Genomic DNA, 25,793 nt, shown 5'->3' on the forward strand with positions numbered 1-25,793 from the left:
GGCTTTCATATCTCTTTTTCTCAGGTGGGTAGGAGAACACACACCTGCCTTCTCTTCTGGCAGAATCCAGGGATTCTGTGTTTAAGAAGCTAAAACCTGCTCCTTACAATTCCTTGCTGCTTCCCTGGGCTGCTTTCTATCTCCACCTGTCCACCGTCCTTTCCCAGGACTACCTCCGCCAGTACTCTCTCAGGGGAAGGCAAGCTCCTTGTGCAGCTTCCTACCGATCTGCTGCTGAGAAACACCCCTCACGAGTTCTCAGCCTACCCTATAGCTGTCTTTTCATGCAGCCTTCTTATCCACATTCCTTAGAATGTGTTCTGCTATTTCATGTGGTCACTCTGTATAAATATAATTTTGACCACTCCCTTTCTGGGGATATGCAAATAAAAGATAAACGTGAGGAGCAATATTTCCTTATGCTCCTGCTCTAGCCTCTCCATTGTTAATGCACCAATCAGACTGCATTATACAGTCCTAGTTTGCCCCTTGTATAATGATGACTTGGAAAATTAGTTTTAGTCTGAAAATAGGTAGTTTTATTGTGATGATAAAGGACAAATTTCTCAAAAGTTACAGCATATCAATTTATTTGAAGTCACAGGTCATTTTAAAAATAATTATCTAAATTTGAAATTTTGATTTGTCTATTATTTTTGTCCCCCTCTAGCTTATAATGGCTTCAAATTTTCCCTAGCATTAGATCTTCTGGAACCTTTTATACTTGAAGAAAATAGGTTAGGATTGAGCACATTTATCAACAATTTTTCTTGAGGGTGGTTTGAGGTCTGAGTCCTACTCAGTTGATATAAATGGAAGGGTTTGATTTAACTAGAAATAAGATAAGGCACAATATGTGTGGAAATATACTGATCTCTTTTGACCAGCTGCAACTTAGGGTCTTTCGATAGCAAAGAACAATTTTCTTCATCTCCTGTGAAAGAGGCATGTGCTTTTGAAAATAAAGGACGAACGCTTTGATGTATGTAGGTGTGGTTTATTATGCAGCTGTGGTTACTTAATTAAATTTGCAACCAACATTCTATAAGAATGAGGTTGATCCTTCCTATAACTCAAACAAATCCCAAAGCACAGAAAAATGTTTACATGTTCTGAAAATTTTTATTAATGTTCCTGATCATTTTCATTGATGATTGATCAGCTTAATGAAATCCCATTGGCTTTTGTGACATTGTCATGCTTCTAAAAGCCATTTCTCTGTTGCTTCAACTTCTGTGGGAAGAGGACTGGTGTTCCTATGTGCTATCTGTTGAGTGTATACTTGTTCCTTCTCCCAGGAGTTTACAAATATTTCTCATGGTTATTCAACCTGTGTAATAGCTTTCTCATTAAAAACATCATAGCAACAACCAGTAAAAGTTAATAAAAATGTGGAGAGAGTATAGCATATCCATATGTAAAGAATGTTTCTTTTATCCCCCTTTATCAAAACACACAGGAACTGCAGCATGACTGTGTGCATTTGGGGTAAAAACCTAGTGTGATTACTGGCAGAAGCAGAGATTCAATCATTCTGTTCACTCAATTTATTGAATATTCCCCCACTTTATTCTACTGTAATTAGGTGTATAGCACCTTATAAAAGGGCCATTTGATATGGAGATGGGAATCCTTTATACACAAATCAGATTATTCACAAGGAACTTTAGAATTCAATTATACATATGCCCAGCCAGTTTATGGGTCCAGTCCTGTAAACCCAGCCACAGAGCTTTCACTGAAATCAATGGGAATCCACAAGTGAAGAGCTTGATTTACCCCAAAAGACCAGAAAATATTTGTTGATTTTCCCATCCCCACATATACTAATCTGAGGTCTTGATCCTGTTCCGAGTGCAGCAAAATTCTCATTGCCCTCCATGGTACAAGATCCGGCCCTAACTGAACTTCTTGGGAGTCAATGGATTGGGATATGATACCAGTCACTGGGGATACAAGAACATACACACATTACTCCTGAGGGTGTTCTGCGCCAAAAAATTAAAAATTCTGTGCCAAAAAAATAAAACTTGTGCACACAATATTTTAAAATTCTGCAAATTTTATTTGTCAAACAAATATAGAGGCTCCAGCATAGCATTGGGGAGCACAGACCACTGGCTGCACAGTGGTGGGAGATCACTGTGCAGCTCCCCGCCAAGACATGGACTCAATGGTGAGGCTATACCCAACCCTGACACAGTGCAAAGACCGGGCCTGCCCCAGAAACACCTCAGGACCCTGTCCCTCCATGCCAGGTGCACCAGATGTGGACAGGCAGGCTCAGCAAGGCAGGATCCAAGTGTGGAGGTGCTTAGTGTGGGGGGATCCAGGTGCGGATTGAGACTGTTCTGTGTTGGGCAATCTGGATGTGGGTGGCTCAGTGCGGGATTTGGGTACCGGGAGGAGCACATGGGCTTGTTGTGGGGTTCTGGGTGCAACGGTAATGAGACAATGTAGGGGAGTCCAGGTGAAGGTGGTTGGGGCTCATCAGGCAGGGGACTGGGTGTGTGTGGGATAGAGCTCGGCAGGGGGGTCTGGGTGTGGGAGCCTCAGTGGGGAGGTCCAGACATTGGGGGCGTGGGGCTCAGTGGGGTGGGGATCCAAGTGCAGCTGGTTGGAGCTTGGTATCATGGGGATCCAGATGTGGGTGGCTCATTGGAGTGGTCCAGGTGCAGGGGAGTGGAGCTCATCAGTGGGGTTCTGGGGGGCGGGACGGGGGTGAGGCTTGGCCAGAGCGTCTGGGTGCAAGGGGATCTAGATGCATGGGGGTTGGGCAGCTGGGGGAGCAGCTCCCTGTACAGTGATCCCTCCCCCTGCAGCTGAGGAGCAATGGGTGCAGCAAGCACTGGTGAGAGGGTGGGAGGAGAGGGGAGCGTTTGCAGAGCTTCCTACAGTTGGGGGGAGAAATCTGGGAGTGGGTCTGACACAGCCCCGGATGCCGTGCAGGGGAAAGGAAGAGGAAGCCCCATCCTCCCCAGCCCATCCAGCTGGGTAGCTGGGTAGGAGCCACCAGCCAGGTCTTCCCCAGTTCCACCACTGCCCCATAGTGATTTACCTCTCTGCTGACTGCCCTGGGCACCCAAAAGATACTGCTGGAAAGGGTCACATGACCACTCTTGTGGCTTCCCTTTGCTTCCCTATCAGAAAGTCATTTTTCTGTGGGGAAGCAAAGAAATCTGTGGGGGACATAAATTCTGCACATGCGCAGTGGCGCAGAATTCCCCTAGGAGTAACACATTTATTTAAAATACAGAGATACATATTCTATAAAAAAAATTAGTATATTGAGAATTATGATAAAACCCTCTACTGTTACCAAAGGTTGACTAAAATAATGGAAACAGATTGTTTATTGAGTAGCTAAACCATTGGTAGTTAAGAAAAATATGACTCTACCAATTATAATGATATACACTTGTTCATCTGGCAAGTATTGATTTGTTTTCCTTGTGTTCGAGATAGAGCTGAAATTAACTGATTGCAGCTGTTTTTGTTTAGAAATTTTTTTTTATATAATGCTTTAGTCTTGTGAAGAATAGAGTATTGGGAAAAAGAAAAGGAGTACTTGTGGCACCTTAGAGACTAACCAGTTTATTTGAGCATAAGCTTTCGTGAGCTACAGATCACTTTATCGGATGCATAAAGCGGAAAGTACAGTGAGGAGATTTTATATACACACAGACCATGAAAAAATATACACTGTAAGAAGAGTGATCACTTAAGATGAGCTATTACCAGCAGGAGAGTGGGGTGGGTGGAGAGAAAACATGGGGAAAACATTCACACTGCCAGAAGTTATGTATTTTGGGTGGATTTGGAGGAGAGGGGGAAAACCTTTCTTCAATCTTGTCTCAAACATAACAGGCTATTTTCATGACAAATGTGGCAAATTTCAACCCAGAAAATTCCTGATATTTGCTCAAAAAGGAGCAGAATCTATTATTGTTTTTCATGTGGTCAAGTCTTTCTATTTGGCCACTATAACTACTTGAAACCTCTCTAAGAGGCCTAATTTTTATACGTAAAAACCAATGTTTTAAAGGTATTTAGGTACCTAAGGATGCAGATAGATGTCTAGTGGATTTTCAAAAGTGAGAGTTAGGCATGTGGGTGCTTTTGAAAATCCCATTAGGCACTTATCTGTGCTTAAATAAGTTTAAAAGTCTGGCCCTGGACTCCTAAATATCGATTTAGCTGCCTATCTTTAGGTAAGCAACTTCCACAAACTGGCCAATTCTTCAGCTAACTTCCAGCAAAGGGAAGCATAAAAACATTGCAGGGGTCACCTAAAGTGGTGACATGTGTAAACAAGAATCACAAAACACTGTGTGTGTCTGTGTGAATATTGCTCTTATGTTTTAGTAGTCACGTTACTTTATATAATGTCGCAAAGAAATGGTTTGTTGTAGTACTCTTTAAGAGTATGTTTCTTAGAGAAAATCTTAGAAAGTGTGTCTGGAATAAAGGAAGATTCAGAAATGTTTATATGGGTATATATTTGAAAGCCACTGTATTTTTTTGATAAGCTACCTCAGTGGTAGTTATTGAAAAATACTTTGTATTTCTATAATATCATCCATCCAAGTTTCTCCACACCCTTTTATCTTGAGGCAAGTAGCCCTTCAAAGTGAATCAAGGCTTAACCGACCTACCATGGCCCCCTAAACCCCACCTGAGAGCAATTAGGTACTCCTGGTGGTGGCTTATTGGCCAGTTAGTGATGCAGCACCTGATCCCAATAAAAAGGATGTCTGAGCAGTCTAAGGATGCTCCCTGGATGAGAAAGAGAGGGAAAAAAAAAAAAAGAGGTGTTACTAAAGAAAAGAGGCCTGAAATTAAAGGTAATGCCTAGGGAGGGAGCAGGGTATTGAAAAGCATTCAGACTCTGCGCTGGGAGTTGGAGTAGCCAATGGAGAGGCAACTCTGAGGGAGAGACCAGAAATCCCAGTTTTGAGGGACAGGTGGATCCAGAATGCAAGGGGCTTGTGGGTGCTTTTGGGGAGAGAAAAGCAGGAGTTTGGAGATGACAAAACTAGAGACCCAGGCTGTTTCCCAAAATTAAAGGTTTATTTTGTCAGTTTGTGTTACCAATAAATGAAGTCCTCTGGAGTAGAGGGCTTTTTAAGGACAAAACCCTCTGTTTGGCTGGTTTTTACTAGGTGGAAGAGAAATAGGCAGGATCTCAGGGTGGGATCTTGGACCCCTTTACAACTGTTCGTGAAGAAAATTCACAAAGTGTTCTGAGATACTATCCACTCTGAATAGCCCCACTTTACAGATAGGGAAATAGAGGTACAGAGTTACGTGATTCACCCCAGGTCACATGGCAAGTCAGTGGCATAGATTAAAAGACCCATGATCTTTCCACCTCCAGTCCTGGGGTTTGATCACGAGAAAATACTCCCGATAAGGAATGTCCATTTCATTCTTCATCCGCTACCTTTTATATATACTTTTGAGTCTCTCTTTGAAGTTTTCTCCAGCAAAGTAATAGAGTACAGGATCTAGGCAACTATTCACTGCAGCGAGGCAATGAGCGATGACTGCTCCTTTAGTCAGCAACTTGCTCAAGTTGTCATTATCGCTTTTCACCAAGTAGACAGTTCTTAGTATGTGATATGGCAGAAAACAAATCAGAAACACGAATAAAGTGATGACAGTCGTTGACACTGCCTTCTTATGAGAGGCTCTTATCTTTGCTTTTGGAGCCCTGGGCTTAAGCAAAGTTTTGATCACAAGCAAATAGCAGCAAATTATTGTGCAAAATGGGAGGATGAAGCCCACTACCAGGACAACATAGTTCAGCGTGAGCAGTTTCTGAATGCTTTCTCTTTGGAGATCTAGGCACTTTTCTGGGTACTCCTCACTGGTGTTTCCACTGAACAGCAGCACGCTGCTAGCTGTCATCACAAAACCCCATATCACCGCACATATGATTCTAGGATACTTGACGGCGGTTAGTTTCAAATGTTTGAAAGGATGAACAATAGCCACAAAACGAACAATGCTCAGCGCAGTTAGAAAATAAATGCTGCAGTACATATTGACATACAAGCTATAAGACACAATCCTGCAAAATATATCCCCAAATACCCATTCAGATTTCCTCAGGTAGTAGGTGGCCCGGAAGGGTAAAGTCCAAACAAACAGGAGGTCTGAAATAGCCAAGTTCAGCATGAAAACATTCACTGAAATCTTTTTCCTGTAAAGCTTCAAGAAAACATATACGGAAAGGCCATTTCCAAAGGCACCCAAGGCAAATATTGTGAGATATATTGTGGGATAAACAGCATACTTGAAGTTGTCAGTGTTGTTGTCCGAGTCTGACATGTTGTTGAAGCTGCCAATTTGTCTCATCTCTGAAACTAACTCAATCAAGTGTGAGGTCTTTGGACTTCCTGAAATTAAAAAAAGCTGTTACGAAATGTATACCATGTCATCCCTCAAGTTCAGCATTGTAACCATTTGACTGAAAGTTAAAAGCTGTAAATAGCAGTGGAAAAATAAAAGCTAGTTAAATTAATAACTATTTACCATGCCCCAGTGAATATAGATCAGTTAATGTTTGTATTGAACTTCAACATGTGAAGTGCTATATATGCTAAGTATCGTTGTTATTGCAGTTTATGGGTAGTGCATACTGCCTGGCAATATAAAAGCTAAAGTTTCAAGTAAAAGTTTCAAGTTTCAGTCTTCTGGATGTGAGTGCAGGGCCTACAGCTGCAGCCCCTGATCCTGTGCTCTTCTTTGATCATGCAAACTAAGCAAGTGATCACTGGTCATTTTGTGGATGGGCGATCTTGAGTCAGACTGGCAGATGCAACATTGGTAATAACTAGAGCTGATCAAAAATGGAATTTCCATCCCATGGGAAATTCTGATATTTGGAGATTTCACTCCAATTCAGGACAAAAGCAAAAGTCAATATCAAAACTTTTCTGTGGCATGAAAAGTTCCAAAACATTTCTATTTTTAAATCTCAAAATATTTTGTTTGGGGTTGATGTTAATCTCTGTGTTCACCTTTACTGCCATGGTGCTTAATAGGCTTTGCCATTCCAGGTCTGTCATGGCTCCATTCTCTGCCATGAAGCTTACTTCCACAATGCACCACAATCTCCCGCTGTGGCAGAGTCCCATGGGACTCACAGGATACTCTGCAGTGATTCAACCACAGGGACAAGGACTGTGGTGCATAATGGAAGATGCAGTCTTGCCAGGGAGCATGGTCCCTATCGAAGATTCAGAACATGGGGGAGCCAGAACTACAACTCCTAGAAGGTGTAATATCAGCTCAAGTGGATAATGGGTTAGCCCAAACCCAAGTGTTTTACATAGAGATTTTTCTGATAGAAGATTATGCTCAAGTTGATATTTTTCCCCCATGGAAAATTGATAAAATCCCATTTTCCAACAGGAACATATTTCACTTGAAGTTTGTCAACCAGTTTCTGTATTAACTTTTATGTAGTCCCTTATATTTTACCACTTCTTCCCTCTCGTGAGCAGAGGTGTGTGTTCTAGCTATAGGACTTCCAGTAAAACATGGCCAGCCTTGTTTTTATGCAATGTATCCAAAACTTGTGTATTTTTAATAACTGAAATTTTGCTGTCAAATCATGTTAAATCATTTTAAAAGTTTCTCTTGATTTTATGCCTCCTTCCCTTCCCTCCTTCCTGTTACTGATATATCTTTATTCTGTATTTTTCATTGTCTTAGTGTGCACAGTGAACATGACACCCTTGCCTCATTCACTTCTCCAAAGAATTAAGTGCTCAGCTGCCAGAAATCAGCCACTCACATGTGAACAGAGTGGCTGTCCATAGCTGCACACTTCACAGTTCTATAGAATTTTCTCATTAGGATTTGTATTGTACATGTGCAGAGTGATTTTTTAATAGGTCACAATACAATCAAATAAAAACCAGTGTTCACTGGAACAGTTTCTCACTAAGGGCTATTTCCCTACTAATCCCATCTCTTCCCATCTTTAAAAAAGGGAAGAAGGAGGATCCTGGGAACTACAGGCCAGTCAGCCTCACCTCAGTCCCTGGAAAAATCATGGAGCAGGTCCTCAAGGAATCAATTCTGAAGCACTTAGAGGAGAGGAAAGTGATCAGGAACAGTCAGCATAGATTCACCAAGGGCAAGTCATGCCTGACTAATCTAATTGCCTTGTATGACGAGAAAACTGGCTCTGTGGATGAGGGGAAAGCGGTGGACGTGTTGTTCCTTGAGTTTAGCAAATCTTTTGACACGGTCTCCCACAGTATTCTTGCCAGCAAGTTAAAGAAGTATGAGCTGGATGGATGCACTACAAGGTGGGTAGAAAGTTGGCTAGATTGTTGGGCTCAACGGGTAGTGATCAATGGCTCCATGTCTAGTTGGCAGCGGGTATCAAGGGGAGTGCCCCAAGGGTCGGTCTTCGGGCCGGTTTTGTTCAATATCTTCATAAATGATCTGGAGGATGGTGTGGATTACACCCTCAGCAAGTTTTCAGATAACACTAAACTGGGGGAGAGGTAGATACGCTGGAGGGTAGGGATAGGATCCAGAAGTACCTAGACAAATTAGAGGATTGGGCCAAAAGAAATCTGATGAGGTTCAACAAGGACAAGTGCAGAGTCCTGCACTTAGGACGGAAGAACCCCATGCACCGCTACAGACTAGGGACCGAATGGCTCGGCAGCAGTTCTGCAGAAAAGGACCTAGGGGTTACAGTGGACGAGAAGCTGGATATGAGTCAACAGTGTGCCCTTGTTGCCAAGAAGGCCAATGGCATTTTGGGATGTATACGTAGGGGCATTGCCAGCAGATTGAGGAATGTGATCGTTCCCCTCTATTCAACATTGGTGAGGCCTCATCTGGAGTACTGTGTCCAGTTTTCGGCCCCACACTACAAGAAGGATGTGGAAAAATTGGAAAACGTCCAGTGGAGGGCAACAAAAATTATTAGGGGACTGGAACACATGACTTATGAGGAGAGGCTGAGGGAACTAGGATTGTTTAGTCTGCGGAAGAGAAGAATGAGGAGGGATTTGATAGCTGCTTTCAACTACCTGAAAGGGGGTTCCAAAGAGGATGGATCTAGACTGTTCTCAGTGGTAGCTGATGACAGGACAAGGAGTAATGGTCTCAAGTTGCAGTGGGGGAGGTTTAGGGTGGATATTAGGAAAAACTTTTTCACTAGGGGGGTGGTGAAAGACTGGAATGCGTTACCTTGGGAGGTAGTAGAATCTCCTTCCTTAAATATTTTTAAGGTCAGGCTTGACAAAGCCCTGGCTGGGATGATTTAGTTGGGGATTGGTCCTGCTTTGAGCAGGGGTTGGACTAGATGACCTCCTGAGGTCCCTTCCAACCCTGATATTCTATGATTAAATTTCAGCTTCCTCTCCCCAGGTGATTTGGCACTACAGCAGTGTTTTTAAATAAATAAAAGCTACGGGATATTTTGGTTGGTTGATCAGTCATGGGGAAATGGGTCACTTCACCCTTTCGTATTTGAGATGGCTGAAGTATTTTTGCTCAGCATCTCCCAAAATACTCATCTTTGGGCAGGTACCAAGTCTGGACAATTTTAGCCCCCCCGACCACAAAGACTTGTTTCCATTGCTGAACCCTCCTGTGCCAGCTGGCTTTTAGGATACTAGATAATTGTCTATAATAAGGGAACCAGCTTGTAGGAGCTGGCAGTGATTCTGCACTCAGGCTCACCTAATTATCTGATGCTTTTAAGTGTCAAAGAAAGCCTCAGGGACAAATACTAGTGCAGATTAGGGATTATGCACATTATGGGACATTCTCCTTCCTTAGGTCTCAATCCAACTCTCACTGAAGTCTTCCATTGACTTCAATGAGAGCTGAACCGGGCCCTTAATAATCCAAGTAAACTCTGTAAACTCTAGTAAACTGTGGATGAACTCACAGTCATATCACTAAAGCATTTCTGAAATAAATATGGGGGTGTGATGTGATATACAAATCCAACACTGGAGAACAAGGGTTTAAGAATCAGCTCTGGGCCCACACACAAGCTGGAGGCATGGCTTTAAAAAGGGAAGCAGACCAATTCGGAGGTAGGGTGTGGATGGCTGATCTGAGAGGAAAGCATTACCCAGGAGCTCATTGCCCAGGACTTGACAAAGTGGCCCTGTGCACACCCACAAAGAAGAAGCAGGGGATGGAGTGTAAGGGTCAGAACCTTGATTGAGTGATTTACTCTGGGAAGCTGAAGGAGACTGGGGTAGGAAGTGGTCTGGGGAGACTGGGGTAGGAAGTGGCTTGGCACCACAAGCTGCCACTATTGCCCCCAGGACTGGAGCATGGAGAAGAAGGTGGACCTGGGTTCCCCTACCCACTCTGAGTGGACAATACAACAAGAAGAGCCTTCACCTCTGGCGAAAGGGCAACTGGAAAAGATTGGCTGTTCGAGGAAACAGCTTTCAGAGTCCCTGGGCTATAGGGGAGGACTGGAAACTCTTGGGACAAGGGTTCTGATGGACAGGAATGTGCTTAAATGGGGAGATGTTCTGCCAACTACCACTTGACCACTAGGCAGCACTGCTGGTGGTTGTGCACCCTCTGCACAGGGACCTCTCTTATCTGCTTTTTAATTCTTTAGACTTAGATGCATAAAAATGCCTATACAAGGCTCTAGGAACCTTTGAAAAGTCATTAAAAATACAGATCCTGACTCTGCCATGGTCACATCAATGTAACTCACTTGGTTTCATCATAGTTATTAGAGTTGGCTGAAAAATGGCATTTCTTTTCCACAATAAATAAATAAACCTTGCAGTTTTCTGAAGTTTTGTTCTGAATTGGGGCAAAAATCCAAAGTTTCTTGCAGAATGGAAATACCAAAACATTTTGACCTGTAACAGGAAGTGCCCTAGTGGTTATTTTGATATTAATTAGTCATTTCACACAGGAAAGGGAAGAGAGAGGGAGCTGTCTTTAAAAATCTTTCACATACATAAAGCAATGATAGGTAGGGCCCTACCAAATTCACGGCCCATTTTGGTACATTTCACTGTCATCGCATTTTTTTAAAATCTTGAATTTCACAGTTTCAGATATTTAATCTTACATTTCATGGTGTTTCAGGGCAGCTGCATGTGGCTGTTTGTCACCACTTTGACAGTGATTCCTTGGTGCACTAGGAGAGGAAATCAGGGACCACAGGTTTGTAGGCCCATCTGAGGTGGCAGCACCTAGGAGGTGCTGGGGGTGAAACCCAACCCCTCCCACCCATTGCTGCTAGCCCCATGCTGTTCTGCACCAGAGTTGGGCCACTGCCCCAGCACCAGCTGCCTTGCTGGTGAAGCCCACACTCCTCACCTGGCTCCTACTTTGGAGGAGTGGGACTGGGCAGGGCTGGGCCTGCAAGCAGCAAGGGAGCACGTGGCTGAGCTGCTCTCCACGTGGCTGAGGCCAGACTGCAGCTGTGGCACAGAAGCAGGCAGAGGATGCCCAAGATCACCTCCATGCCCAGCTGGAGAAGGAGAAGGCAGGCCATCACCCTGATTCTGGACCATGCTGCAGCCTTAGAGTCCAGGGCCAACCTGCCTTCAGATCCACAGAATGAGGAAGGGAAATAAAGGGGCCCTCAAACCTTTATCCATTAGTTATTAGCTTTGTTATGGTGTTGTTACTTGGGGAGCAGGGCCATAACACCACTGCTCAATGCTGGGCCTCCCCAAACACACACACCTGTTATAGGAGGCACCATCATGCTATGCAATTCCTCAGCCTTCTGCCTTGAGTGTTGGGTGGGGGTGTCCTCGAGAACTTCTTTGCTATGCACCTAAAGATATTCTAAAGTCACTGTTCCGGAGTCGTTTACTCATTTCCTAACAAAGGTTGTTTTGTTTACGACAAAAAGAAAAGGAGTACTTGTGGCATCTTAGAGACTAACCAATTTATTTGAGCATAAGCTTTTGTGAGCTACAGCTCACTTCATCAGATGCGACGAAGTGAGCTGTAGCTCACGAAAGCTTATGCTCAAATAAATTGGTTAATCTCTAAGGTGCCACAAGTACTCCTTTTCTTTTTGCGAATACAGACTAACACGGTTTTTACTCTGAAACTTGTTTGGGACAGCGTTTTCCATAACTACAAATGGGAATTTTTATCATCCCTAACTTTTACTCCTTTCCCTGCGGACATTGGGCAGGTTTTTGTGGTCCAACAACACAGAGCTATGCCTGTGGGAGTTTCGGCTCGTGGGAGGGTTACTGAAGCCAGAAAGTCAAAGGGTAAAGGGCAGACAAGCACACACTGCTTGTGTGTGGCCCTCCACACTGGGGCTTGGGAAGTAAGTCAATAACCTATCCTCATGCTAGAGTTAAGTTATAGAAACGCATAAAGGTAGCCATTCCAGCAAACAGCATAACTTCTAGTATTGATTTGTGGGATCACTTACAGGTATAGTAGAACTGATCCAAACTCTTCCCAGTATTCCCCTTTAAGATCCATGCAAATGCCAATGTGAGGGGAATTATGAAAAGCTACATGTGGATTTATTCTGTGAACGTGAAACAGTAAAACCAAGTGTCCTGCAAAATTTGTTACGGTTTTCATAGTACTTGGGAAGAAAAAAATTACATAACTGGAGAGAAAGGCTTGTTTCCTCACAACACCACTTCTCCAGCTCCAGCAAATGAAAAACTCAGCAGAGCAGACTTTAGCTATCTCCATCAGTCTGTTTTTCAAATGCCATATTCTTTCCTCATTCTCTGCTCACAGGAAGAAACCCCTGAATCAGGGGGTTTAGACATGTTATCACCCAGCAGCACTCTTCCCTGATGCCTTGAAGATGATAATTTCCCAGAAGAGTAGTCAGCATAACCTGCACTGGTGATTCACCAGTGATGTCATCCCATTCCTGGAAGTAGATCTGTGTGCATCTCAGTTCTCTCCCCAGAGCAGGCACAGCGAGGGAATTACTTGGCTGATTCTTGTGTCATCCTCACTGTCTAGTTGTGAGGTCAGCGTGCCGTAGGATGTCAGCTAGCTTCTTCCTGACCTGCCAGTAGGATGGTGCCAAATGGAGGTAAGTGTGTGTCTGTGCTTGTGTAACACTGACAGACCCCGGTTGTTGGGATTGAAACTGGGACTTCTGAGCTAAATGCATGAGCCTCTACTGCATAAGCTAAAAGCCACATGGCCCTTAGCTAAGACTGTAGCAGATTCATTCATCTCTAAGTGGTCTCACTGCCTCCAGAGGGGACAGAGCACCACACCCAGGAGGTTATGTGGGTTACATTTGCCTCAACTTTATGGACGCAGAATGCTTGCAGGCTGCCCGTAGAGCTGTTCCAGCATGTAAAAGGGAGCGTTCCAACTGGGGGGTGACAGTTTTAGTGACTCCTGCTGGTCTTTAAGGTTGTGGCACACTTCATAGGACTGTCTGAAGTGACCACATAGCTTACTGGCCACTGAGACAGTGCCTGCAACTCTGCATCCCCCCTCCAGAAATTCCCTCTATCAGACTGCAGCAGCAAGTGAGGCAAGGGACATGCTGGAAGTCACCATCCTACACCACATAATTTACTCCGTAGTTCATTGCCACAGTCACAGCAAAGAAGTTGGAGGGGGCCTTAGCCACCCCTCTATGACAGCACACGTGGGCGGCGGGTATCATAGTCTGGGGGAGGCTGAGCCTCCCCAAACAACCAACTGTGGCCTCGCCTATGCTCCACCTCCAGTGTCTCTTCCAGCTGCTTCCCACTCTGTGGCTCTTCCCCTCTGTGCCGTGGCCCTGGCTTGGGCTGGAGCCGCGCCACCTACCCTCCCGGTGCTTGGGGTCTGGGGGTACTAGCATGGGGAGGGGGCTAGAAGCTGGGGGGAGGCTTTGCACTGGGGGATGCAGAAGGGGCAGGGCCTCAGGTGGCAGGGGCGGGGCTCGGGGCTAGCCTCCCCGAACCAGCGGTTTGCACACCGCCCATGACAGCACACTGCATCCAGCACACTGTTCCAGAAGGTGTGCTGCTTCTCAAACCCGGACATCAAAAGCATGGCATGCTGCAAGTGAGGGTACATGTGCCAGGGTTGCTGCTAGTCTCCCTGCTACTGCTGCTCACCCAGTGGGCCATAACAGCCATGTAGGAAGTTGTCTGACCACTGGTCCATACGGTAGTGTTCTGCTGCACTTGCCCACCTAGGCTACACCATTCTGTACTTCTCATAGCAGCACACAGATCTGGCACTTCCTCTTACGCCAGGAAGTGCAGCTAGGGATCGGCCACCAGGGGGGAAGCTGAAGCCACAAAGTGTCTGAAGCCATCTCCCTCCACATGGGAGAAAGGAAGAATGTCCACAGCCAGCATCCTTGCTCACTGTGGTCAGGTTTCACAGTCACAGGGTGGTTGCATTCATGTTTTTGCCCCCTCTGAATACAATCCGCTAGGTACTGTTGAGAGATGCTGCTGGACTTAGCTGACAAAGTCATGGAAGACATTGGTGGTGTCGCAGTCAGACTCTGCTCTGGAGTTTGCTGTTGTTTACTTTTCTGTAAGCTCTGGGCTAACTGGTTGCATCATGTGCACGCCGTGATTGGTCTTGATGGATTTTAACCATCCCTGATATCCCCATCCTTTTGGGTCACACCCAGCCTCATCCTCCATTTTCAGGAGTTAGCAAATGACACCGGTGCTGTCAGGGGGCAGAGGGGTGAGGGATTGTAGATGGTGGTGACTTTTGCTGCTGAGAGAAATGCAGTGTGGGAGCACCGCCTTCCCCTTAGCATTCCCATCGAAACCATGCCCAGCAGAGATGGAGGCAGTGACTTTCATCCCACCTGGGAGTGTGAGTACCAGCATCGACCACATCCATTCCAGAAGCAGCATAGTGGAACAAGGTTTCAGAGGATGTTGATGGTCTCTGGCCAGTGCCCTGCTGCTGAGGCTTAGCCTCATGTGGTGCTGGACTAACTGGAGATGCACCATTCTCCTCCTCACTACCTCTTCCTGCACCCAGAGTGGTTGACTGTGCCCCATGGAAATAGTCCTCTTCAGAGTTGTCTGCCTCAGGCAAAGTGTGTGTCATAAATATAAAGGGAAGGGTAAACCCCTTTGAAATCCCTCCTGGCCAGGGGAAAGCTCCTCTCACCTGTAAAGGGTTAAGAAGCTAAAGGTAACCTCGCTGGCACCTGACCAAAATGTCCAATGAGGAGACAAGATACTTTCAAAAGCTGGGAGGAGGGAGAGAAACAAAGGGTCTGTGTCTGTCAGTATGCTGGTCTTGGCCAGGGATAGACCAGGAATGGAGTCTTAGAACTTTTAGTAAGTAATCTAGCTAGGTATGTGTTAGATTATGATTTCTTTAAATGGCTGAGAAAAGAATTGTGCTGAATAGAATAACTATTTCTGTCTGTGTATCTTTTTTGTAACTTAAGGTTTTGCCTAGAGGGGTTCTCTATGTTTTTGAATCTATTTACCCTGTAAGATATCTACCATCCTGATTTTACAGGGGGGATTTCTTTATTTCTATTTACTTCTATTTTCTATTAAAAGTCTTCTTGTAAAAAACTGAATGCTTTTTCATTGTTCTCAGATCCAAGGGTTTGGGTCTGTGGTCACCTATGCAAATTGGTGAGGCTTTTTATCCAACATTTCCCAGGAAAGGGGGGGTGCAAGTGTTGGGAGGATTGTTCATTGTTCTTAAGATCCAAGGGTCTGGGTCTGTAGTCACCTAGGCAAATTGGTGAGGCTTTTTACCAAACCTTGTCCAGGAAGTGGGGTGCAGGGTTTTGGGAAGTATTTTGGGGGGAAGGACGCGTCCAAACAGCTCTTCCTCAGTAACCAGTATTAGTTTGGTGGTGGTAGCGGCTAGTCCAAGGACAACGGGGGGAATATTTTGTACCTTGGAGAAGTTTTGACCTAAGCTGGTAAAGATAAGCTTAGGAGGTTTTTCATGCAGGTCCCCACATCTGTACCCTAGAGTTCAGAGTGGGGGAGGAACCTTGACATGGTGGCATAGCGGTGGGATTAACCTGAAATCATTTTGAGATCCAGTTGAGATTTTTTGAACTAGAAATACAGATTTTAAAAAGAAATTATTTGTTCCTTTGGAAAGGAAGTCCAGAAAGCAGTTGAAACTGAAAGCAGATTGTTTTTTCTCTGCTTTGTGGCCAAGCAGAGACAAAAGGGGATTATCTTGTGAATTGCAGGTTTTCTTTGCCTGGAGGCAGGGTACTTAACTCCTGCAGGGAAATTCACAGTCTTCCAACCCAGAGGTTTTTTTTTTTTTCTTTTCTTCCTAAAAGTAAATAGGGAGTGTGTGTTCTACCCATTTGCTTTTTCTTTGGGCTGGGTAAGCAGGTTTCCAAGGAGTTGGAGGTTTTTTGCTTTAATTTGGGCCCAGAGCAGAGACAAGGGAATTGTCTTTTTCTGTAGGCTGACAATCACTATCAGAGAATAGGTATTCTATTCCAGCACAGCAAAATTTTACAGCCAAGTTTTGTTTGTTTATTTCTAAACCTCGGGTGTAAAGTTAGTTAAAAACAGAGAGGTTAGAATGACCAAATCCTCAGCTCGACTACAGCTGGAATTAGCCAAATTTCAGGCTGAGGAAAAACAAAGGGAACATGAAAGACAGATAGAACTCATGCGGCTGGAGAAGGAGGTACAGGAGGCTGCCCACAAGAGGGAAATGGAGGCAAGGAAGCATGTGGAGGAGGAGAAGGAAAAAGAGAGGAAGCATGTGGAGGAGGAGAAGGAAAAAGAGAGGAAGCATGTGGAGGAGGTGGAGAGGATAAAGGCCCAGCAGAATATACCAACAAACCCTAGCATTCCTTCTCCAGGTACCACTTCCCATCCCAGAAAGTTCCCCACCTACAAGGCAGGTGATGATACTGAGGCCTTCTTAGAAAACTTCGAAAGGGCCTGCCTTGGATACAACATCTCTACTGACCAATACATGGTAGAGCTGAGGCCGCAGCTCAGTGGACCCTTAGCTGAGGTGGCAGCTGAAATGCCTAAAGAACACATGAACAAGTATGAACTGTTTAAATCCAAGGCGAGAGTCAGAATGGGGATAACACCCGAGCAGTCTCGTCGGAGGTTCAGAGCCCTAAGGTGGAAACCAGACATGTAATTTACCCGACATGCCTACCACATTGTGAAACATTGGGATGCCTGGATATCAGGAGCAAGTGTTGAATCTCCAGTAAATTTGCCCTTCCTAATGCAAATGGAACAATTCTTAGAGGGTGTTCCTGAGGAAATAGAAAGATACATCCTAGATGGGAAACCCAAAACTGTAATCGAGGCAGGAGAGATTGGAGCCAGATGGGTGGAGGTGGCAGAGAAGAAGAAAACTGGTCGAAGTTGGAGCGGAGACCAGAAGGGACCACCCCAGACCACACCCTATTACCGGGGGCCGCCCAAGGCCCCACCTACCTCCCAAAGAACCCTCCAGACCCCTTATCGTCCTGCCACCCCGTTCTCCAGCAACCCTCCTCGCCCCAGTGACCCGTCAGCTGGACGATGTTTTAAATGTAACGAGCTGGGGCATGTAAAGGCCAACTGCCCCAAGAACCCCAACAGATTACAGTTCATTGCACCGGAATCACACCAGAGGTCCACAGGCCCAGATACTTCCCTGATACCCTTGGAGCGGAGGGAAACTGTGAGTGTGGGCGGGAAGAAGGTCACCGCGTGGAGGGACACCGGAGCACAAGTGTCAGCTATCCATGCTTCCTTAGTGGACCCCAATTTAATCAACCCAGAGATCCAAGTGACGATTCAACCCTTCAAGTCCAACTCTTTCAATTTGCCTACAGCCAAGTTGCCTGTCCAGTACAAGGGCTGGTCAGGAACATGGACTTTTGCAGTCTATGATGATTATCCCATCCCCATGCTGTTGGGGGAGGACTTGGCCAATCATGTGAAGCAGGCCAAGAGGGTGGGAACGGTCACCCGCAGCCAGGCTAAACAAGCCGTGAGGCCTAGCTCTGTTCCGGAAACTTCTATCAGGACCCAGTCAGAGGTGATGGACCCGGACCCCAGGCCAATGTCTGCAACAGCAGTAGTGGATCCAGTCCCAGAGACCCAGACGGAACCAGTCCCAGAACCGGAACCAGCCGAACAACCAACACCAGACCCAGTGTCAGCACTGAATCCAGTACTTGCAACCTCAACACCAGAGGGCCCCACCGACCCTGAACTGGCAGCAGCCGATAACCCAACACAAGAGGCTCAGCCGGAGCCTGAATCCCAACATAGCGCACCAGCGGAGAGCGGTTCACAGTCAACAGAAACAGCTCCATCGCTTCCAGAGGGACCAAGCCTAGGTCCACAATCCAATGAGGAACTGATGTCCCGAGCATCAAGGGAACAGTTCCAGACCGAACAGGAAGCAGATGAAAGCCTCCAGAGAGCTTGGACGGTGGCACGGAGCAACCCACCGCCTCTCAGCTCTTCTAATCGATCCAGGTTTGTTGTAGAAAGAGGACTTTTATACAAGGAAACTCTTTCTGGTGGACACCAGGAAGACTGGCATCCTCAGAGACAGTTGGTAGTTCCAACTAAATACCGGGCCAAGCTCTTGAGCTTAGCCCATGATCACCCTAGTGGCCATGCTGGGGTGAACAGGACCAAAGACCGTTTGGGGGGGTCATTCCACTGGGAGGGAATGGGCAAGGATGTTTCTACCTATGTCCAGTCTTGTGAGGTGTGCCAAAGAGTGGGAAAACCCCAAGACCAGGTCAAAGCCCCTCTACAACCACTCCCCATCATTGAAGTTCCATTTCAGCGAGTAGCTGTGGATATTCTGGGTCCTTTTCTGAAAAAGACACCCAGAGGAAAGCAGTACATACTGACTTTCATGGATTTTGCCACCCGATGGCCGGAAGCAGTAGCTCTAAGCAACACCAGGGCTAAAAGTGTGTGCCAGGCACTAGCAGACATTTTTGCCAGGGTAGGTTGGCCCTCCGACATCCTCACCGATGCAGGGACTAATTTCCTGGCAGGAACTATGAAAAACCTTTGGGAAGCTCATGGGGTAAATCACTTGGTTGCCACTCCTTACCACCATCAAACAAATGGCATGGTGGAGAAGTTTAATGGAACTTTGGGGGCCATGATACGTAAATTCGTAAATGAGCACTCCAATGATTGGGACCTAGTGTTGCAGCAGTTGCTCTTTGCCTACAGAGCTGTACCACATCCCAGTTTAGGGTTTTCCCCATTTGAACTTGTATATGGCCGTGAGGTTAAGGGGCCATTGCAGTTGGTGAAGCAGCAATGGGAGGGATTTACACCTTCTCCAGGAACTAACATTCTGGACTTTGTAACCAACCTACAAAACACCCTCTGAACCTCTTTAGCCCTTGCTAGAGAAAACTTACAGGATGCTCAAAAAGAGCAAAAAGCCTGGTATGATAAACATGCCAGAGAGCGTTCCTTCAAAGTAGGAGACCAGGTCATGGTCTTAAGGGTGCTCCAGGCCCATAAAATGGAAGCATCGTGGGAAGGGCCATTCACGGTCCAGGAGCGCCTGGGAGCTGTTAATTATCTCATAGCATTCCCCACCTCCAACCGAAAGCCTAAGGTGTACCATATTAATTCTCTAAAGCCCTTTTATTCCAGAGAATTAAAGGTTTGTCAGTTTACAGCCCAGGGAGAAGATGATGCTGAGTGGCCTGAGGGTGTCTACTACGAAGGGAAATGTGGTGGTGGTGTGGAAGAGGTGAACCTCTCCATGACCCTTGGGCGTATGCAGCGACAGCAGATCCAGGAGCTGTGCACTAGCTACGCGCCAACGTTCTCAGCCATCCCAGGACTGACTGAACGGGCATACCACTCCATTGACACAGGTAATGCTAACCCAATTAGGGTCCAACCTTACCGGGTGTCTCCTCAAGCTAAAACTGCTATAGAACGGGAGATCCAGGATATGTTACAGATGGGTGTAATCCGCCCCTCTGAAAGTGCATGGGCATCTCCAGTGGTTCTAGTTCCCAAACCAGATGGGGAAATACGTTTTTGCGTGGACTACCGTAAGCTAAATGCTGTAACTCGCCCAGACAACTATCCAATGCCACGCACAGATGAACTATTAGAGAAACTGGGACGGGCCCAGTTCATCTCTACCTTGGACTTAACCAAGGGGTACTGGCAGGTACCGCTAGATGAATCTGCCAAGGAAAGGTCAGCCTTCATCACACATCTCGGGCTGTATGAATTTAATGTACTCCCTTTCAGGCTGTGAAATGCACCCGCCACTTTCCAAAGACTTGTAGATGGTCTCCTAGCGGGATTAGGAGAATATGCAGTCGCCTACCTTGACGATGTGGCCATATTTTCGGATTCCTGGGCAGACCACCTGGAACATCTACACAAAGTCCTTGAGCGCATAAGGGAGGCAGGACTAACTGTTAAGGCTAAGAAGTGTCAAATAGGCCTAAACAGAGTGACTTACCTTGGACACCAGGTGGGTCAAGGAACTATCAGCCCCCTACAGGCCAAGGTGGATGCTATCCAAAAGTGGCCTGTCCCAAAGTCAAAGAAACAGGTTCAATCCTTCTTAGGCTTGGCCGGTTATTACAGACGATTTGTACCGCACTACAGCCAAATCGCTGCCCCACTAACAGACCTAACCAAAAAGAAACAGCCAAATGCTGTTCAGTGGACCGGAAAGTGTCAGAAGGCCTTTAACAAGCTTAAAGCGACACTCATGTCTGACCCTGTACTAAGGGCCCCAGACTTTGACAAACCATTCCTAGTAACCACAGATGCATCCGAGCGTGGTGTGGGAGCAGTTTTAATGCAGAAAGGACCTGATCAAGAATTCCACCCTGTAGTGTTTCTCAGCAAAAAACTGTCTGAGAGGGAAAGCAACTGGTCAGTCACTGAAAAAGAATGTTATGCCATTGTCTACGCTCTGGAAAAGCTACGCCCATATGTTTGGGGACGGCGTTTCCACCTGCAAACTGACCATGCTGCACTAAAGTGGCTTCACACCGTCAAAGAAACTAACAAAAAACTTCTTCAGTGGAGTTTAGCTCTCCAAGATTTTGATTTCGACATCCAACACATCTCAGGAGCTTCTAACAAAGTGGCTGATGCACTCTCCCGTGAAAGTTTCCCAGAATCAACTGGTTAAAATCGTCCTTGAGATGTGGAAAATATTGTTAGTCTTTATGTACTTGGTAGTATATTTAGAGATGCATGTGTCTTATTAACTCTGTTTTTCCTAGAGCTCCAGGAAGAAATCCCAGCCAGTGTTTCACCCTAGCTGAGATTTGGGGGGCGTGTCATAAATATAAAGGGAAGGGTAAACCCCTTTGAAATCCCTCCTGGCCAGGGGAAAGCTCCTCTCACCTGTAAAGGGTTAAGAAACTAAAGGTAACCTCGCTGGCACCTGACCAAAATGTCCAATGAGGAGACAAGATACTTTCAAAAGCTGGGAGGAGGGAGAGAAACAAAGGGTCTGTGTCTGTCTGTATGCTGGTCTTGGCCAGGGATAGACCAGGAATGGAGTCTTAGAACTTTTAGTAAGTAATCTAGCTAGGTATGTGTTAGATTATGATTTCTTTAAATGGCTGAGAAAAGAATTGTGCTGAATAGAATAACTATTTCTGTCTGTGTATCTTTTTTGTAACTTAAGGTTTTGCCTAGAGGGGTTCTCTATGTTTTTGAATCTATTTACCCTGTAAGATATCTACCATCCTGATTTTACAGGGGGGATTTCTTTATTTCTATTTACTTCTATTTTCTATTAAAAGTCTTCTTGTAAAAAACTGAATGCTTTTTCATTGTTCTCAGATCCAAGGGTTTGGGTCTGTGGTCACCTATGCAAATTGGTGAGGCTTTTTATCCAACATTTCCCAGGAAAGGGGGGGTGCAAGTGTTGGGAGGATTGTTCATTGTTCTTAAGATCCAAGGGTCTGGGTCTGTAGTCACCTAGGCAAATTGGTGAGGCTTTTTACCAAACCTTGTCCAGGAAGTGGGGTGCAGGGTTTTGGGAAGTATTTTGGGGGGAAGGACGCGTCCAAACAGCTCTTCCTCAGTAACCAGTATTAGTTTGGTGGTGGTAGCGGCTAGTCCAAGGACAACGGGGGGAATATTTTGTACCTTGGAGAAGTTTTGACCTAAGCTGGTAAAGATAAGCTTAGGAGGTTTTTCATGCAGGTCCCCACAACTGTACCCTAGAGTTCAGAGTGGGGGAGGAACCTTGACAGTGTGGTTTTCTGGTTCCCCTACCATCACCTGCGGCTCTTCATGCTGCATACCACTTCTGGAGGATTGCTTTCTTTTTCACACCCTGAAGTGCTCCATGGAAGACACGGCTTTGCAAACTACAAGCAGACATATTCCAGATCCACAAACACAACTGTCAGACTGTTCAGCAGGATCAGAAAAAAATCCTCTCTCTTTCTGGGGACAGACAACTGCTGCATACAGTCCCTCTTTCATCTTACAAAACCGGGGGGACAGGGAAAGGCAGCCAGGCTTTCTGGGGGTGACGTGCAATCAATAATTACTCCATCATACAGCAGTAGGGCTCAGAGAAAAAGAGTACCTGTAACCTGCTGTGCTGGGGAACCCTCCCAAAAAGCCACTGCCGCAAAGAGAACCAGTCTGCTCTCTCTGCTTGCAGACACAGCTGTGAACAAACCCTCAGTCATGAGGGGTAAGTGGCTAAACTGTACCAGTGTACTCTCAGCCAGTCAACATGTTACAGGCTGCAGGAAAACCCTGAATGAAACCATAAATTTAAAATAAGAACAAACCAAGTTTTTCTGTCAAAAGATTTTGGTAAAATAGTCACAATTTTGCAAAATTTCAGGATTCTCTAAATTGCTTTTTTTTTTTTTTTTTTGTGAAAATATGTTTCACCAAAATATTTTCAACTAGCTTAAGTGGTTATTCCTGATTTAAACTGATGTTAGTGAGACCAGAATTAGTCTAAACAAAAACACTGAAAATGATAGATCCCACTCACCACACACACAAATTAGGCAAAGAAACTAAAACAACTCTTTCCCAGACTTCAGCCATTCACGAGCCCCTATTCAAGTAGGTGAGTAGATTTGAAAGCATCTAATAAAATAACTATCAATATTAAGACTTCTGAACTTAAGAGAAAATAACTTCACACCATGTTTTAATAGAAATGAACACTCCTGAATAGGGTATGTTACAGTGGTATGCATATTACATGTGTAAATATAAAGTTTTCTGGTCTGATTTTCAGAGGTGCAGAGCACCCACAATTCCAACACAAGTCCATGGGAGCTGCTTACAAAGTAGGCTCATGAGCTCAATTTTTCAGAAGTACAATGTACACATTGCTAAATGAATTTCTCAACATGAAATATGAAGTACAGATGATCTGCTGTTTAGCTAAAAAATATTTCGTCTGAATAGGATGTGCTCTTGTGTGAGTTCTCAGAACTATCAGAATAGTAATGCCAAGTACTTAGGCTATGTTATCGCTCAGGGATGTGAAAAAAACCACCCGCCTGAATGACAAAAGTTTTAACAACAAAAAGTGCTGGTGTGGACAGCGCTTCATCGGTGGGAGAGCTCTGTCCTGGCGACAAAGAGCAGCTACCCTGTGTACCTTACAACGGCACGGCTGTGTCAGCACAGTTGTAAGGTGCGCAGTGTGGACGTAGCCTAATTAACGTTATATAACTCGCATTAGCCATTGCATTGTCAGAAAACCCAATGTAATAATATTAAACAGCCAACCAAGTCACCATTCACTGGCATACTACGTATCTTTTCAGGATCAGAACTACGAAAACATTATTCATTTATATTTCATTTGTAATTAACATTGTACTGAATTAAATTGAACATTTGTCAAGACATGCATGACATTTTATTCACTCTTCCCACACATGTGCGTATACACACAAAAACAAAAACTCCACCCTTCAAAAGATTACAGTTGACAAAATCTGCAGTTGGCTGCTAGTACAAAGCAAAGGATATTCACTTTGTCAGCTCTCTCATTAGTTTATTATCTTTCATCTTCCAAATATTTTTAATTACAAAATCTTACATGGATATCCCTTCTCAAGGAAAACACCCTAGACTAGCTTTAACATACGTGAATCGAGTAGATGCTTAATTTTTCTAGCAACTACAAAATTTCGTGCAAGAAACAGGTGATAACTAAAATTCCTCCTACTCTTATTTTGAATAGTCTTGATCTACTTTTAAGGAAAGGACTAAAGTAATATATATTTATATATATATATAAATTTAACTTTGTCCTACCTCAGTTCTTGTTCCTTTCAGTTAATTCAGTAAGACACTTCCTTCTTCTGCTTTTAGCTATCCAAAAGTTGCAGCTTGCTAGCGAGGGTGAAAACAAAACAGAAACATTTACACAAAACCAACAGCAAGAAAGAGGAAGTAAGCAAAATAGTACAGCTTTTATTTTCTTAACAATATTTTGTCAGTTCAGGAACTGGGATTTGTTCTCACGTTGCATTCCATCTCATCTCTCACACAAAGTGCTGAATAAAGCTCTGTGGTTCAGCAACTCCCAGCTACTCACATTTCTAAATATGGGCTTTCAGTAATCAAACATGTCTGAAATGTTAGACTGGCAGTCATTAGAAACCGTTCTCGGGAAATGTAAATGTCCCGTCTATATTAGGGAAGATTTTCAAATCGTTTGACTTTTGACAGAAAGGGATGAGCTCCACTCGTGTCAGCAATACTGAGAGCGCTAATGTAGCTGGCCTGTCTGTTGCCACTGGCACCGCGTCACCTAGCTTGGCTTCCAGTTCTAGTCTGGCGTTATCAAAGGTGCCATAAGGAGTGGGGTGCCCAATTGCCATTGAATGTCAATGGGAGATGAGCACCTAACTCTGTTAGGCTCCTTTTAAATCTCAGTGCTGTATATAGGGTTGCCAACAGTCCCTTATTACAAGGGATAGCCCTGATTTCTTCGTCCCTGTACAACAAGATTAGGAGTTGCTGAGTGCTGCAAAAAGCAGCATGAAATACCTCTGGCGAATGTGGGGGCGTATTGCTTATTATTATTAATAATGATATTAGAAAGACGGGTGAGGGTGCTAAAAAACAGTCCCTTATATTTGAAATACAATGTTGGCAATCCTAGCTGTGGCCCTCTTCTCTGTTACCTAGTAGCATAGTTGTTGATTCTCATTTACTAAGGCTCCGTTACAGTGCTCTGGCACCAGAAGTAGGCCTTAGAGTGGACAGGAGTGGCCCTTGGAGAATACTCCCTGTGTAGTGGCCCTGTGAACACAGTTCATAGATCTCCATGTAAGGGGTGGAATTTGGGGACATAACTAGGAATTCTCTACTTCCAAGGACCCTTGGAAGCAGTATATAAGTTGGAACAGCTCTGAAACTGCTCCAAGTCACTCCCAGAATAGCTTCAGCTAGAGTTGGCAACACTAACATCCAACCAAAACTGGTAACCCTAGTCACTTCAGGGGTTGGGCAGGCTCCTTCACGGTTCCATGTCACAGGTCACTTACCTGCCAACGTGTCCTCTCATGGCCAGGCATGGTGTTGCAGTGACTCCACCTCAGTTTCCCCACCAGCCAGCAGTCTGTCCCTGTGACAGTCAGCTTCTTCTCACAACAGCAGACAGGTCATTTATAATCTCACCCCTCCTCAGGTAATAAAGAATAATCCCACAGAGCAAAAGCCCAGTGACCCTATATCAGGTCATCAGTCCCAAGCTAAGTTTTATAGTCCTTGTCCCCTTTTCCTCAGAGAGGCTTTCATATCTCTTTTTCTCAGGTGGGTAGGAGAACACACACCTGCCTTCTCTTCTGGCAGAATCCAGGG

General features: G+C 45.1%; 2 protein-coding genes across 2 annotated transcripts in view; one reads left to right on the top strand and one right to left on the bottom strand.

The window, feature by feature from the left end:
* Positions 1-25,793, top strand: part of LOC144261694 (RCC1 and BTB domain-containing protein 2) — a 235,473-nt gene that overhangs the window by 9,269 nt on the left and 200,411 nt on the right. The gene's annotated exons all lie outside the window — the stretch shown is intronic.
* On the bottom strand, positions 5,190-24,270 carry LOC144258388 (cysteinyl leukotriene receptor 2-like). Its single transcript, XM_077806832.1, has 2 exons — positions 24,240-24,270; positions 5,190-6,401 (listed from the first exon to the last, which is right to left on the bottom strand). The coding sequence occupies exon 2, from the start codon at positions 6,358-6,360 to the stop codon at positions 5,440-5,442; it is 921 nt and encodes a 306-aa protein (XP_077662958.1). The 5' UTR covers positions 6,361-6,401; positions 24,240-24,270; the 3' UTR covers positions 5,190-5,439.

The sequence above is a fragment of the Eretmochelys imbricata genome, chromosome 1 (assembly GCF_965152235.1).
Source record: "Eretmochelys imbricata isolate rEreImb1 chromosome 1, rEreImb1.hap1, whole genome shotgun sequence".
NCBI classification, from domain to species: domain Eukaryota; kingdom Metazoa; phylum Chordata; order Testudines; family Cheloniidae; genus Eretmochelys; species Eretmochelys imbricata.